Below are 17319 nucleotides of genomic sequence, written 5' to 3'. Positions count from 1 at the left end.
ACTTTGAGTGCAGGGAGGTCAGAATCCAACAGCATCTGCCGTCCTTTTTCAGCCTCTGAATCAGATTTTTGCTCAGGTCCCTCAATTTCAGCCAGAAAATACCTGAAATCACAGAAAAACACTCAAACTCATATTAAAGTCCAGAAAAGTGAATTTTAAATAAAAATTAATAAAAATATAATAAAAACTAACTAAAACATACTAAAAACATACTAAAAACAATGCCAAAAAGCGTATAAATTATCCACTCATCAATCACCCCTTGGCAAAAGTAACTTATAAGCACCAATTCATCAATGTGGTGGTGAGGACAAGCTTCTAACAACTTTTTGAACCTTTCCCAATATTCATAAAGGGTCTTTCCATCTCTTTGCATGATGTAAGAGATTTCCTTCCTTAGACGATCTGTCTTTTGAGGTGGATAAAACTTCTCAGAAAACTCCTTGCGCAACAAATCCCAATTAGAAATCACCTCCTCAGGTTGGCTATAAAACCATTCTTTCACCTTTCCCTTTAGAGAGAAAAGGAAAGCGAAAACCATAACCGCTATCTCATCCGAGCCATGTTTTCTTACAGTAGAGCACACAACTTGAAAATATTTCAAGTGCTTGACAAGATCTTCCCCCGCTAACCCATTATATTCCAGAAGCAAGTTGATCATACTCGTCTTGAGCTCAAAGTTGGCATCTAGATCCGGGTACCGAACTTGTACCAGTTGCAAGGTGATGTCTGGGGCTCCGGCCTCCTCTAATGTAATTCCTTGAGGTGGCTCCGCCATATTATTGTCACCTAATTCACTCAAAGAAATTTCAGCACTTCCAATAGAAGAATACAAGGTTCCCTCGTTAAGTGAAGAATGAAGATCACGGTTAGAAGGTGATGGTGAATAGGCATATTGTTTATTTTATTTATTTATTTATTTTTATTGCAAAATTGAACTATGAATGCATATGTCTTCATTAATGAAATGCATGAGCATTACCTAATTGCCAAAAATATTTTTCACAATAAGCTTATGCCTCCATCACCAATGTTTCCCAAAATTCTCCCACACTTAGAATTTACACACTAATCCACCCAAGCTAATCAGAGAGTAATTCGGGGACATCAATGGTTTTCTGCTTAAGGGGAGTAATGTGCTATTATCAGAACAAAAGGGAATTCATAGGCTCAAAGGAGTTCACAAAGGTCCATGCAAGGGTTGGTCATATAGGTTAGTGAATTTATCATCAAAAATAGCCTCAATCATGCTAAATGCATTCAAACACAAATACAGGACATAAAGAATCATGCAAATCAATGATCACAATAAAAAAGGAGTTATAATCACACACAAGAACAACATTATGGTTGAAAAGATGCAACTATCTATTAAAGCTCAAGACTCACAAAGTATGTTGTTCGAGCTCTTTTCCATATTCTACTTAACAACTACTCCAAGCATGTTGGCATACATAATATTTCCTTCAATTCAATCAATGGTATGCCCTAGAAAAAAAAAGACTTCATGGAAATTCCTTGGTGTTTCACCAACTTATTCATTCTATCATGCAACATGCAAGTACTAACTACTAAATATCCATAAACGATAAAGAAATATTTACAAGCAACCAAACAAGATAAACTAGACATAAAACTACTCAAAATAAAGAAAAAATACTACAAAAAACATTGCAAAGTGCCTAGAAGAGAGAAACTTTACCCCCTTAAAATCATCGATACTCCCCCACACTTAGTTTGTGCACGGTCCTCCGTGCATGCTTACCTTTCGGGAGGATGAAGAGGGGCCACCTTCAGCTGGTGGACTCAAAAGTGGGTTGGTCAACTGCATCATAATCCTCCCCAGCTATCTCAGATGAAGCTCTAGGAGGCAGGCCGGGGTCTCTTCCTTCTAGCCTTGCCACTATCCATTCAAAACGCTTTTGCTCCAAATGCTCCTTGTGGTGGATATCGTGCAAGATGTCTTCGAATAATTCTGGAAGAGGACGAAAAAAAGGTAAAGTAGTTGACGAAGTTGGTAGTCTTGGTGGTGGTGTTGTGGATGTCTTCCTCTCAGAGGGTGTTGTGGTTGTTGATCTCTCCAAATCTTCCCTCGGAATGTACTTGTTGCCTCTTGGGACCCTAAACATGATGTCTCTCAGACGCCACTCTACCCCCGCTGCTATTGCTAAACACATCACCATCGATTGAAAAGGGATGTTGATGTTCTTTTTCTCAATCAGTTTCCATATCGATATGCGTAATAAAGGTACAATGGCTATACTCTTACCTTCCATGATAGCCCAAAGTAGCAACACAGTCTAGAATTTCACATGGGTAGCATGGTGACAAACCCCATTTGTAGGGTTTATCTTGTATTGATTTTAGGGGATTTTATCACCTTTCACCCACATTTATTCAATGAAATAGCATGGTTTTGTATATTCTCCTTTAATTGTGCTTAAGAGTGAAAACATGCTTTTTAGGACTTAAAATAGCTAAATCTAATTCTCCTTGATTCCATTAGATGCCTTGATATGTTTGTTAAGTGATTTAAGGTTTAGGAGGCAAAGATTGGATCAAGGGAATGAAGAAAGAAAGCATGAAAAGTTGGAGAACTCATGAAGAAATGAAAGAACCGGAAAGCTGTCAAGCCGACCTCTTCGCACTTAAATGACCATAACTTGAGCTACAGAGGTCCAAATGATGCGGTTTCAGTTGGGTTAGAAAGCTAACATCCGGGGCTTCGAAACAATATAAGATTTGCCATAGTTGCTACACGTATGGTGGCGCGCACGCACATAGTACGCGCACGCGCCGTTGCTGCCATCTGGTTCACTTAATGCAACATGTGGCCAGCGATTTTAGAAGCCTTGTGGGCCCAATCCAACTCATTTATAATGCTATTTAAGCCAAGGATTGAAGAGGAATCAACTGAACTTTTAACCATTAGTCATAGTTTAGTAGTTAGAAGTAGTTTCTAGAGAGAGAAGCTCTCACTTCTCTCTAGAATTAGGATTAGGATTAGGATTAGTTCTTAGATCTAGGTTTTAATTCATCTTCTTCTACTTCTATCTTCTCAATTCTTGTTGCTACATTCATCTTCTTCCATTCCTTTGTTGTAATTTCCTTTATGTTGTTCTTATGTTTTGTTATAGATCTACTATTGTTTCTTCCATTTTCTTTTAATTCAATAAGAGGTAATTCATGTAGATCTTGTTTCCTTTAATTGTTGTTGCTAATTCTTTACATTTGATTGTTGTTAGAATTAATTCTTGTTGTCAATTTACTATGCTTTTCTTTTGTGCCTTCCAAGTGTTTGATGAAATGCTTGGTTGGATTTTAGAGTAGAATTTTTACTCTTGGCTTGGAAAGGTAACTAAGGACCTCTTGAGTTATTAATGTCCAAGTGATTGATGATTGGGAGCCATTGACTCTAGTTCTCACTAATTGAATTAGTGGAGAGTTAGGACTTATGGACTAGGATTGATATAGCTCATTTGACTTTCCTTTACTACTAGTTAGAGGATGATTTAATGAGATTAATCCTTGCCAATTCTCATATTGTGGTTAGTGATTAGGATAGAGATCCTTGACCACCAACCCTTGCCAAGACCTTTTTAGGCCTTAGTTTACTTTCTTGCAATTTATCTTTCATGTTTCTTATTAAAACCCCAAAAATAACTCACAACCAATAACAAAACACTTAATTACAATTCCTAGGGAGAACGACCCGAGGTCCAATACTTCGGTTTATAAATTTAGGGGTTTGTTTTAGTGACAAACAACTTTTTGTATGAAAGGATTAGTGATTGGTTTAGAAACTATACTTGCAACGAGAATTCATTTGTGAATTCTAAACCATCAAAAATCCAATCGTCACATGGGTGCTGGGAATGATGTAATCCGCTACAATTTGATGCCATATACGAGCTTCGGCATTCAAATCGGAGTAAGCTATAGTTGCGGAAATAGAATTTCTCCCTTTGCTATACTCCCATGAGGCACCGGGACGGTTAATTCTCTCAAGTATGGGAGTCAAGGACATCCTCCCCTTGGACACACTCACCTTGATCCTTAAATAATCATCATTCTCAGGTAAAATGTGGGGGATTTTCAGAATAGTTTCAATAGCTCGGTTGGAAGTATCCAACCTCTTGCCCCGGAGAAATACCGACTCCGCTTTCCAATTTTGGTAGTTGGCATAGAATTCCCGCACCATAGTTTCATTGACTTCAATTGGGTCTTGCTTTAAGAACTCCCAATGAAGTGAAGCAATTTGCTCATGGATGACCGTTTTGTACTTGATCGGAACCTTAAGCGTCTGTTCAAAATGGATTGGCCTTTCCTCAAATTTTCCATATCGGAACTCGGCTCTTTAGTTGATCAAGATGTCTGGGTTATTGCTCGGGCGATCCATGAAGTATGGTCTTGATGCGCGGGTTGTAGGTTCCACAACTGTTAAAGCGACTAGTTTCTTATCCTTCTTTCGTATCCTGAAAAGAAAACAGAAAATATCAATGTCATAGGACAACAACAAACGTAGAACAATGAGGAAACACTTAATGAAGTGAAGAGACTAAATCCTTAGTTGGAAGTTTGAAAATAGTGTGATTCATAAGAATGGTGGTGTGTATATTCCAATGGTGCGTATGGTTGGAACACACACCGGCTGCACACAACGGCAATCACACTCTTAAGACAATTCAAAGTTCAAAACTTCGCAACTAAGTGCTTAAGTTGCACACATGAAACACAGAAATGGAAGCAACTTCAAGCAAGTACCAAAAAGGAAATATCAATTGTTCATCCTCAACATGTGGTAATCACATATACAATGCTCTTAATCGAAAGCCAAAAGATGCTTGATCAAGACATCATCAAAAGTTGAACATTTGTAAAGTGATTACTCATTATAATTTTCAAGATGATCAATGAAACTCATATTCTACCAACACAATGCATTTACTATTAAAGTCACCCATTAATAAGGTACACAAATCTTGGAAAACATGGGTGGTTGAATTCAAGTATAGCAACAAGGAAATGCATTGGCAAAACAATGTGATCAACATCAAAATTCATAAATGAAGTTGCACAATTCATCCAATATGCCTAACCAAAGCTAAATTGAAAGCATATGATGGCTATGTCATATAAATCAAACAAGATGTTCATTGAGGCATTTTATCGAACATGTGGTATGCAATGTGCAAGTGCATCACAATTAAGCTCAAAATTGATCAAAATCATCCCAATAATCAAGCAACAACACTTTGCAATACAAAGAAACAACTAAGAAAGCAACAAATTTAATTTAAGCAAACATAAAAAAAAAAAGAAAATAATTGCAAAAATATAAATATGAAAAGAAAGGAAAGATAAAAACCTTAGGTATAGAAGTTAAAGAGAAGAAGAACTAGGGAGGAACAATGACACTTCTTATAGCCACTGTGAAATTACGGTGGTTGGGTTCACTGGAAAGAACACTGGAGGAGAGAACTCACCGGTGGTGAAAAGAGAAAAGAGAAGAGAAAGAAAGAAAGAAAAGAGAATAGAAGAAAAGAAAGAGAGAGAGAGATGGTGGTCGCCGGCGGTTGGCTGACGGCGGTGGTGGCCAACGGAGCTGGGCAGAGAAGAGAGGGAGAGAGCAGCCATGGAGAAGAGAAGAAAAGAGGTGACTGCCTCTCAACAGGGCTACTGGCCCTGTTATTGCCCCGAACGCGACTTGTGCGGACGCACAGGGGGCTTTGCGGACGCACAGAAACAAAAACTTGGAAGGGTGCGAACGCACACAGTGTGCAAATGCTGTGACCAGGGAGGTTGCACAAGGACGTGCGGGCGCACAAAAGTGTGCGAGCGCACAGAGGGACAAAAGCAGGTGTGCGTGCGCACACAGGTCCGTGCGCACGCACAGAGAATGAGAATAAGGGAGGTTGTTCACACGCACAGGCTGTTCCCTTGCCCCCACCAGAGAGGCTTGCAATAGGCGTGCGGACGCACACGTCTATGCGGCCACACAGATGAAACGCAAAAGGGAACTTGTGCGTACGAACATCTATGTGTGTACGCACAGATTAGATAAAAGGGGGCAGCGCGCACGCACAGGCTGTGCTGGCACTGCAACCAGAGGGAATGTTAAGGCGTATGCGGATGCACAGGCTTGTGCGGCCACACAGATGGCGAAAAACGCAGAGTTGTGCGCACGCACAGCTTGGTACGTTGCTGAGCAGATAATTTATAGGCTTTTGGCATTGTTTTTAGATAGTTTTTAGTGTAATCTAGCTACTTTTAGGGATGCTTTCATTAGTTTTTATGCTAAATTTACATTTCTGGACTTTACTATGAGTTTGTGTGTTTTTCTGTGATTTCAGATAATTTCTGGCTGAAATTAGGGGACCTGAGCAAAACTCTGATAAGGAGGCTGACAAAGGACTGCTGATGCTGTTGGAATCTGACTTCCCTGCACTCGAAATGGATTTTCTGGAGCTACAAAACTCCAAATGGCGCGCTCTCAATGGAGTTGGAAATTAGACATCCAGAGCTTTCCAGAAATATATAATAGTCCATACTTTATTCGTGACTAGACAACGTAAACTGGTGCTCAATGCCAGTTCCATGCTGCATTCTAGAGTCAAACGCCAGAAACACGTCACGAACCAGAGTTGAACACCAAAAACACATTACAACTTGGCGTTCAACTCTAAAAGAAGTCTCTGCATGTGTAAAGCTCAAGCTCAGCCCAAGCACACACCAAGTAGGCCCTGGAAGTAGATTTATGCATCAATTACTCACTTCTGTAAACCCTAGTAGCTAGTCTAGTATAAATAGGACTTTTTACTATTGTATTCGGGGTCTTTGGATTGTCTAGTCTTTTAACCATTCGGTCTTTCATGGGGGCTGGCCATTCGGCCATGGCTGGACCTTCATCACTTATGTATTTTCAACGGTGGAGTTTCTACACACCATAGATGAAGGGTGTGGAGCTCTGCTGTACCTCAAGTTTTAATGCAATTACTACTATTTTCCATTCAATTCAGCTATTCCTATTCTAAGATATTTGTTGCACTTCAACATGATGAATGTGATAATCCATCACACTCATCATCATTCTCACCTATGAACGCGTGACTGACAACCACTTCTGTTCTACTTTAGACCGGGCGCATATCTCTTGGATTCCTTAATCAGAATCTTCGTGGTATAAGCTAGATTGATGGCGGCATTCATGAGAATCCGGAAAGTCTAAACCTTGTCTGTGGTATTCCGAGTAGGATTTAGGGATTGAATGACTGTGACGAGCTTCAAACTTGCGATTGTTGGGCGTGATGACAAACACAAAAGAATCAAGGGATTCTATTCCAACATGATCGAGAACCGACAGATGATTAGCCATGCCGTGACAGAGCATTTGGACCTTTTTCACTGAGAGGATGGGATGTAGCCATTGACAACGGTGATGCCCTACATACAGCTTGCCATGGAAAGGAATAAGAAGGATTGAAGGAAGGCAGTAGGAAAGCAGAGATCCAACAGGGACAAGCATCTCCATACACTTATCTGAAATTCCCACCATTGAAGTATATGAGTAACTCTATCTTTATTTTCTGTTTTATTTATTATTCAAAAACTCCATAACATTTACTATCCACCTAACTGAGATTTACAAGATGACCATAGCTTGCTTCATACCAACAATCTCCGTGGGATCGATCCTTACTCACGTAAGGTATTACTTGGACGACCCAGTGCACTTGCTGGTTAGTTGTGCGGAGTTGTGACTAAGTGTGATTCATGTTTGAGAGTGCTACCAAGTTTTTTTGGCGCCATTGTTGATGATCACAATTTCGTGCACCATACGTACGCATAGATGCGCTGTTTCTGAATTTTCTTCTCTCTTCAAAACTAAGGTTCCTAACCTTAGCACAACAACCTACCTATCTCAAATCATTCAAACAAGCACAAAATCATAGTCCACAAGTAATTCAACTTATACAACTCAAAATCATCAAACAAACCTAAGCTAGGCATTATATCACAAGAAAATAAATAGTTCAAAAAGCTATAAACAAGAGATAAAACTGGAAAATGTCACTATGGTGGGGTGTCTCCCACCAAACACTTTGGTTTAAAGTCCTAAGTTGGACTTGCATGGCTTCATTGGTCACTTAAGAACTTCCCCATGGAGGAAGATCTCCAACTCCTTGGCTTGCTTTGGTTGAGCATAATCTTTTGAATTGGACTCCTTGGCACTATCCTCTTTTCCTTGCTTCTTGCCATTTTCAATCACTTTGTCTTCAACTATGTCGCATCCAAAAATAGAGTAAGCTTCAAGAATGGGCTTGTCAGACTCCTCCAAAGTGAACTTGACTAGCTTGCCATCTGACTCAAAAGAATAGACTCTCGAGTGTGCGTCTAGCTTATAACGAGCCGTCTTCAAGAATGGTCTTCCAAGGAGTATTGATGATGGCTTGGTTGAGTCAATGAGAGGGGTCTCCAAAATATGAAAGTCTGCTGGAAAGAGCAATCCTTGAATATTTACTATGACATTATCTGCAATCCCCATAACGGACATAATACTATTGTCGGCTAACACAAACCTTACCCCATACCTCTTTATAGGTGATAAGTTCAATCTTTCATAGATGAGGAGTGGTATGATGCTCACACACGCCCCCAAATCACACATACAATCCGTAAACTTAGTCCCACCAATCAAACAAGTAACGAAACATGGCCTGTGATCATTGCATTTTTCAAGAGGTAAAGAAGAGATAGAATCATCTACCGGCTTTTTGTTGAGGTTTCCAAGTTTGTCCTTGTGAGTGCAAATATACTTGAGGAACTTGGCATATTTCGGTACTTGTTGAATGGCTTGAAAGAAAGAGACAGTAACTTCAACTTTCTCAAAAACTTCCACCACAGTGGGGTCAAGATCTTCTTGCTTCTTTGCTTTCTTTGCCAAGGTTGGGAATGGAATGGGCAAAGGCTCTTCAAGCAAGGTCTTTCTCTTGGGCTCCTTGACCTTTGGTGGTTCTTCCTCACTTTTGTCAATAGTTTCATTCTTACTCCTCATCACTTCCACTTCATCTTCTACCTCCTCATTATTTGTCTCTTCAATTAACTTTAAAGGTATAGCCACATTCTTATCCAATTTAGTACCACTTCTAAGAGTAATGAAATTTATGATTCCTTTAGGATTGGGTTGAGGTTGAGAGGGAAAACTACTTGAGGTTGAAGCTTGTTGGGTGCCTTGTGTGGTTTGAGGAGGGAGAGTCAAACGAGTAAGGGCTTCGGCTATTTTAGCCATGTATGCATCTTGTTTCTTATGAAACTCTCTTTGTTCTTGCATAAAGGTGTGGATTGTGTCATTCATGTGGGATTGATTGGAGGGAAAGGCTTGGTTAACTTGAGAAGGATTGGATCTACTGTTTGGATGTTGATACTTCACTTGAGATGGAGGTTATGAGGGTTGTTGGTATGGTTGTTGGTATTGTGGTTGACCTTGGGGATGTTGATGGTAGTAGACTTGAGCATTTTGATTGGGTTGAGCTTGGGGAGCTTGATTCTACCTTTGGTTTGAGTTATCTCTCCACCCTTGTTCTTGATTACCTCAATGTGGGTAGGGTCCTTGGTTGTAATTGGGTCTTTATGGGTAGGGGTTAGCAACCGCCAATGTAGTGTCCTCTTGGATTTGAAGGAACTCATCGGTGTAATGAGTAGTACAAGCACAGACACCACATATCCTTGTCGGTCCTTCGATCCTAGGAGGTTGAGGTAGGGCATTATCAAGGCTTGAGGGATTTGTTGCCCTTGAGTGATTTGCCTCAACAAAATTGTCATCTCACCAAGGGTCTTTGTCAAAATTGCGTCTCCAGAGGGAGAAACCTCACTCAATGCTTTTGGTTGTGGACTTCTAGCCCAAGAGTGTTGAGTTGAATCCGCTAAGTCCGATATAAGTTTCCATGCTTCTGCTGCGGTCTTGTTTTTGGTCAATGATCCTCCACTCGTAGCATCCAAGAGAAGCTTATCTTGGTGGTGCATTCCCTGACAAAAATAAATCAAAACAAACTCATCTATCCGGTGGTGAGGGCAAGCCTCCAGCAACTTCTTAAATCTCTCCCAATATTCATACAAAGTCTCCCCATCCCGTTGCACAATGCAAGAGATCTCTCTCCGCAGATTGTTAGTTTTCTAAGGAGGCTAGAACTTCTCCAAAAATTCTTTTCGCAACAAGTCCCAATTGGATCTAACTTCACCCGGCTGAGTATAAAACCACTCCTTTGCTTTTCCCTCCAAAGAGAAAGGGAAAGCGAAGACCAATACCGCGGCTTCATCCGCTCCATGTCTTCTTGCAGTTGCACATGCAACTTGTAAATCTTTAAGGCGCTTCAGAGGATCTTCCCCAGGCAATCCATTGTGCTTGGGGAGCAAGTTGATTGTACCAGACTTAAGCTCAAAATTTGGGTCCAAGGCCGGATACAAAATTTGAAGTGGTTGCAAGTTAAAATCGGGAGCTCAGACCTCCTTCAAAGTGATCCTTCGCGGAGGGTCCGCCATGACAGTGTCACCTGAGTCACTCAAAGACAATTTAGTACTCCCCACAGATGAATATAGAGTCTCCTCGTTCATTGGAGAATGATAGTCACGGATAAGTGGTGATAGTGAATGGGAATGGTCCTCAACCGATTCACTATTCACGAAAGCTAGCCAGCGCCGAGCTTGCTTTATACGAGTTAAACCTCTTTCAATTTCTGGTCAAAAGTGGCCAAGCTCGGGTTTGGAAGCGACTGTGTCATTTAACTGAGGAGGCAATGAAAGCATGCAATTATGAAAGGAAAAACAAAACAAAAAAAGAGAAATAGGCAAGTAAACAAGAACTAACTTAACAATCTATAACTACCAAGACTAACTAAAGAGGGAAAGTAGTATCTACAATTAATTCCAAGTAGCAAACCAAAAATTAACTATTCACACTATTCACATATTTACACAACCAAAATCATGGCACTCATTGCACTTAAAGTGAAATCCCCGGCAACGGTGCCAAAAATTTGACGACGCCCAATTGTACAAGTTGGGATTTCTCAAAATAGGATTAAGGTTGCAAGTATAGATCCAAACCCAATAATCGGTCGCCAACCAATTTGGAAATTCACAAGATGTGTGTCAACTCAAAACCAATTTAAAACCGAGAGTAATTGACTCCCAGATCGTCTCCCAAGGAATCACTTAAGGGGCAATGAGTATGCAAATTCCGATTGTAGTGATTAAGGAGTTGTCAATGAAAAAATGAACATATAAAGCAATAAAAGAACATGCAAAATTGTAATGATTGAACTAATGAAGAAATTAAAGAACCGACTATGTAATATAAATAAGTAAAGTATAAAAGAGATTAACATAGCAATGTATGAAGGATTGAAAACATAAAAAGAGGTCTTGGCTTGGAGTGAGCTAAGGATCCTTTCCTTGTTGGAACCACAACTATAACAATTATGATGGATTAGTTTTACTTGATCAACCCTCACATCGGAAGGTAAGTTAAATGAGCATAGGTGTTCTTAACCCACAAATCCTAAATTGCTTGCTAATTGCCTTAGCAACAAATTAGCGTTAGTGGGAACAAGAACAATTATCAATCCAAGAATTGACACTAAATGTTGGACATTCCAACTCTAGCTACCCAAGTGCTCACTTTACTCAAGCCAAGAGACAAAAATTTAGCTTAAAACTATGTTTGACATTTTGTCAAATACTCGGTGGGCAAAAAGCTTAAACAAGAGAAAAATAAGAAAAGACTTGAAATTAAAAGCAACAATTGATCTCAATCAACAAGAATAGAATAAGAAAGCATAAAACAAACACCAAACATCAAACTCATCAACAAGAAAGTGAAATTGCAAAGGAGAAGCAAAATTGAACTATAACTTGAATGAGAAGAAAGAGTAATGACAATATAACTATAAAGAGTAATAACAAGAGAATACTTACAATGAGCTTAGCAATATCCAATGATCAAAAATGGAAATGGCACTTGGAATGTAAAACCCTAATGAAACTCTAATAGAGAATATGAGAAAAACTTAGAGAAAACTAAAACTAAAAACCTTTTATTCTACTCCTAAAACTATACTAATGCTATGCTATATATGTTCTTCATTTTCCCTCCAATATGAGCTAAAAGACTTCAGAAATGGGCCTCCAAAGCCCCCAAATTGCAAGTCATGTGCCTTTCCAATGAAGTCATGTGCGAACACTTGTGCGGACGCACAAGCGTGTGCATCCGCACACTCTGCGAAAATTTCCTCCTGTGCGTACGCACGAGTATCTGTGCGCACGCACACTAGGCGATGCTTGGCAGGACGCGCGACGCGCTCGAATTGATCCACGCGCTCTGCTAGGGCTCCTGTGCAAACGCACAAGAGGTTGTGCGCACGCACACGTCTCTGAGCTTACCTCCTTTGATTCTTCATGTTTCCTCCATTTTGCAAGCTCTTCTTCCATTTTCTCTAACCCATTCCTACTTTATACACTTGAAATCACTCACAAACACATCAAGGCATCGAATGGAAGGCAAATGGAATAAAAATAGATAAAAGTAAGCACAAAAGAGCATATTTTCATAATCAAGCACAATTTCGGAGGAAAGTTCAAAAGCATGCTATTCAAGGAAATAAGTGCGAGTTTATGTGATAAAATCCATTCAATTCTAACAAAAAATCATCATCAATTATGGATTCATCACCAACCAAGTTAGCATGTAATGCCAAGGCTCTATGCTACCGCCCATGACCAAATTCAAAGAAGACAGATTGGCATGCCACGCCACAAGCCCAAGTGCAATGCCAACCAAGGCCCACTCCTTTGGAAGATGCAATTACAGTCAAGGTTATGGAAGATTCTATTAAGATAGGATTTGATTCTGATTTGGTTTTAATTTTAGTTAGGATTTGAATAATTGTAATTAGTTTATCTTATTCTCATAAGATTTAGTTTTTGAATTTAAATTTTAGGTATACCTAGGATATAAATAAATTAACATGATTCACAAGAGAGGAGGATCCAGGGTCTTTGGATCCTCGGAACCCTAGCCGCATCCTTTCAGCTTTGTTTTTCATCTTTCTCCATGAGTCACTAATTCCTTTCTTAAGTGGTTAGGAGCTCTGTTTATATTTTCATGGTTTATTAATCTAAGTTTTTTTATTTTGAAGTATTGCATTAATCTATTTTTAAGATTGAGTTTTTGTTCTTCATTCTTCAAAGGATTAGAAGTATTGGATAATATTCTAATTCTATTTATTACTTTGAAAAATTTAATATAGGAATTACAACTTGAAAACTCTCTCTCTTATGACCTTTTTATTTGACTAGGAATAGTATTTTGAAAAGTGTGCGACATTGTCTTACTCATAATTCTCTATTGTTCAGGACTAGTTTGAATATGTGACATATAATTTAACCTAGAACTACTTTTGAATATTATTTTAAACTAAATTAGGATTGTGCTAAACCTCTTTTCTTAATTGGTTGACCAAGGAATTGGCGATTAATTAACTAAAGATAAATTGAATTGCCAAGGAATTGAATTCAATTATTTATGATTTGTTGTGAAAAGATCTTTGCATGCATCAAAATAAATAAACACAAGATTTAATCTTCTTAGAAAATAAACATCTCTAAAACTCTTGACACTCTCAATCACTGTTTTCTCCTAATCAAACACTTGTTCATCACCGCCTCCTTAAGAATTCAAGCATTCAAAGTTTCAAGCAAGACACAGTCTCTGCCCTCATTAATGCAGGTTCAATTGATTTAATTAGCGATTCAATCCGACATTTTCTTACTCAATCCTTTAATCTTTATAAGAACGATATCCACCCACCGTGATATTACTTGAACGATTTGGTACACTTACCAGTATCTATGAGCACTAGTTTTCGCTCATCACGTGTGACCAAAATGTAGCGTTTCACTAATACAGGTTACCATCAGATTTATTCGCTTGTAAATCCAACAGTAATCGTAGTGCCAATTTTTTTTTACTTTTTTCTCTATTATTTATTACCGTCAGTGTTACCATTGGATTCTCTTTTCCAATGGTAAAATTTGTATCCAACGAATTTATTATCGAATCTGCCATTAAAGTTGCTACTATTCTGCGATGTTAAATTTGACGATAAATTTGACGATATTTAACGTTTTTTTTTGTAGTATACGTAGATTTTGGCAGAGGAGCAACAACGATTCTTCCAGAGACATAGATTTAGGAAAATGAAATGATTTTTGGATAGAGAAAAGATGAAAAAAATGAGAGTGTAGAAATAGAAAAGAATGAAGTAGGAATAAGAGTAAATTTAAAAATTTTATAAATTGATTTAAGGGTAAAATTATCTAAAAACTTAATATGAATATATGTAAACTTTTAAAATTTTGTGTCTCACTAATTTAAAAAGACATGAATTACATATTTCTAGTACGTAAGTGTGTATGTAACCGTGTCCTTTATAAATTTACGTTTTATATAACAAACTTTTTATGTATACTAATCTGTTTATATATCTAATAAACATAGACAAAAAATAAACGATATCTTTAAAATTATTATAAAAAGCTATTTTATTAAAAGTTATTAAAAAATAAATTTTTAATAATTTTAATGCATCGAGTACATAAAAAATTTTAAAACAATATATATTATTATCCTGTTAAAATGTACGTGTGGTAGATCGAGGCCTCACCTACTACCAGCATCATCAGCCTCACCCAACATATCTATTGCATAAAGCTATGCGTCATTTGAATAATAATAATAATAATAATAATAATAATAATAATAATCTGAGGATTTCACCATCCCATATAACTTGGAAATAACGCTTACGCTCCCACTCACTGCTGCTTCCTAATGTACGAACAAATGCTTATTCGAATATTCATAGATTTGGCCAAAACATAACAAATAATAAATTAATAAACAAGACACTACCCGTCCCTATAATGAATAAATTAGAGGACGCCATTTGCAATCTGACTCAACACGGATAAAATGATATTTTGGCATCTGTTAACAATTGTGTTAAAGAATATTTGTTAAGATTTCCAATATAACAAATTTGTATTAGAAAATAAAAATTTAAAAGGTTTTAATGTATTTATACCTATTGATAAAAAAATAAAAAATTGCATTAAAATTAATTTGAACAAATACTCTTAGAATATTCGTTATCAAAAATATTTAAGAAGGTAAGATTCTTATCAATGTATTATAATAATCTTATAAATTACATGAATTAAAAAAATCATATATTTTCTGCATGTTTTATGTTTAGCTTTTTTTTATTGAAAACAAAAAATTTAACACATTAAAATAGAATAAATAGAATCAGTCAAATACAACAAATAGATAATAAAATAACTCTCAGCATTATAAAAAAATATTTTTATGTCATTTCTGATGAAACTATTAATAATAAAATAGATCTATACTTTTTCACTTGCTGCAACTAAACAATGTCATGTTGATAATTTTTTTTACATTTTTATTGTTATTCTAAAATATTCTTCTATTCTTTTTCATCTAAATGTTCTAAATGACAGAAGCATATCAACCACTGCTTTCGATCCTCTTTTCTATTTGATTTTTCTGTCCAACTCAAAAATTGTTCCTTCATCGAATTCGAAAAGGTTATTGACGGCCAAACACAGATATCCAAACATTTCACATATGTCAAGCAAATTCATAACCAAGAAATAAATGGTGGACCTGTTCAACATCCTTATTATATAAAACACATACATTATCTTCCTGACTAATAATCCCGAACCGACTCAGTCTTTCTTTTGTGTTTAATCTGCCTATCAAGACAAATCAAGTAAACAGCTGTACTCCTGGTAGAACTAAATCTTTTCAGATGATTTTCGTAAAGCTGTAACTGATTACATCTTCTGGAAGCATTTCCTCCTACAACACCTGTACAAATGAGTTAGTCGAAAAAATACCTTGTCTATCATATTTATATACAACTCTATTCTCTCTGTTATTTACTACCCTCACAGGTCTCAAAATTTCGTGTAATTGACTCAGGAGATCCAATTTAAAATAGTTTTTTTCTCCAATAAAAGTTTAAAATTCACTTTAATATATCCCAAAACCCATAATCTCCTATAACATATCGACAATGGTTAGTAAACTATTTTTGACATCGTGTTATTTAATATGCACGATCTTTGACATATATTTTCTCTTAACAAGACTATTCGGATACAAAATCTAATTTTATTAATTTAACTCAAATTAAAGTTAAATGTACTCCCCATGAAATATAAAGTTTTAGTATTAAATATTTCTATTTATACGAGGTATATATAAATTTAGGATTTAGATAACATGTATTTTAAGAATGCATGATAAATTTATTATTAGTAAAAAATTTTAAAATTTTATATTTAATAAATATAAAATAAATATATTAAAAACTAAAATTTATGTATTTTTAATAAAAAAATTAATTTATGATATTAATAAGTATCCTTAAAACATAAGATATAGAGTCACAAAAAAAAACACAAGATAAAATAAATCCATAAATTTATGAAAAAAGTTTGTGAACCAAACTTATATTAGAGAACCAAAATCAGTCAAAACTTTTTATTTTAAACTTTATTTAATGAAATGAACACAATTTATTTGTTATCTTTTCACGCGCTGGTGCACGAAATTGTGATCTCAATGGCGCCAACAACTTGGTACGTACAATTGTAATCTCAACTCTTTTTCACAACTTCGCACAACTAACCAGCAAGTGCACTGAGTCGTCCAAGTAATAAACCTTACATGAGTAAGGGTCGATCCCACGGAGATTGTCGGCTTGAAGCAAGCTATGGTCATCTTGTAAATCTCAGTCAGGCGGATTCAAAGGGTTATGAAATTTTGATAATTAAAAGATAAACAAAACATAAAATAAACATAGAGATACTTATGTAATTCATTGGTGGGAATTTCAGATAAGCGTATGGAGATGCGTTATTCCTTCTAGATCTCTGCTTTCTTACTATCTTCATTCAATCATTCATACTCCTTTCCATGGCAAGCTGTATGTAGGGGATCACTGTTGTCAATGGCTGTCGTCCATCCTCTCAATGAAAATGGTCCAGCTACGGGTTACGTAGGACTAATCATCTGTCGGTTCTCACTTGTGTTAGAATAAGATCCAATGATCCTTTTGCGTCTGTCATTACACCCAATAGTCATGAGTTTGAAGCTCGTCACAGTCAACCCATCCCAGATCCTACTCAAAATACCACAGACAAGGTTTAGACTTTCCGGATCTCAGGAAT

The 17319-nt window shown here is 37.0% G+C and overlaps 1 protein-coding gene and 1 non-coding gene across 2 annotated transcripts; one reads left to right on the top strand and one right to left on the bottom strand.

Annotated features, from left to right (window-relative positions):
• Positions 1–8143: 8143 nt before the first annotated feature.
• On the bottom strand, positions 8144–9289 carry LOC107486947 (uncharacterized). Its single transcript, XM_016107530.1, has one exon. The coding sequence runs from the start codon at positions 9287–9289 to the stop codon at positions 8144–8146; it is 1146 nt and encodes a 381-aa protein (XP_015963016.1).
• A 768-nt stretch (positions 9290–10057) lies between these two features.
• Positions 10058–10164, top strand: LOC127742800 (small nucleolar RNA R71). The gene has a single exon (XR_008004199.1). It is a non-coding gene; the product is annotated as a small nucleolar RNA R71 (small nucleolar RNA).
• The last annotated feature ends 7155 nt before the right edge of the window (positions 10165–17319 follow it).

Source organism: Arachis duranensis, chromosome 1, assembly GCF_000817695.3.
Source record: "Arachis duranensis cultivar V14167 chromosome 1, aradu.V14167.gnm2.J7QH, whole genome shotgun sequence".
In the NCBI taxonomy this organism is placed as follows: domain Eukaryota; kingdom Viridiplantae; phylum Streptophyta; class Magnoliopsida; order Fabales; family Fabaceae; genus Arachis; species Arachis duranensis.
The sequence above is the reverse complement of the archived record's forward strand: the minus strand, read 5'-3'. Positions and strand labels throughout refer to the sequence as shown.

What these genes read in the sequence shown, in the direction of transcription:
- LOC107486947 (XM_016107530.1), bottom strand. Translation starts at nt 9,289, where the DNA reads ATGGCTAAAATAGCCGAAGCCCTTACTCGTTTGACTCTCCCTCCTCAA.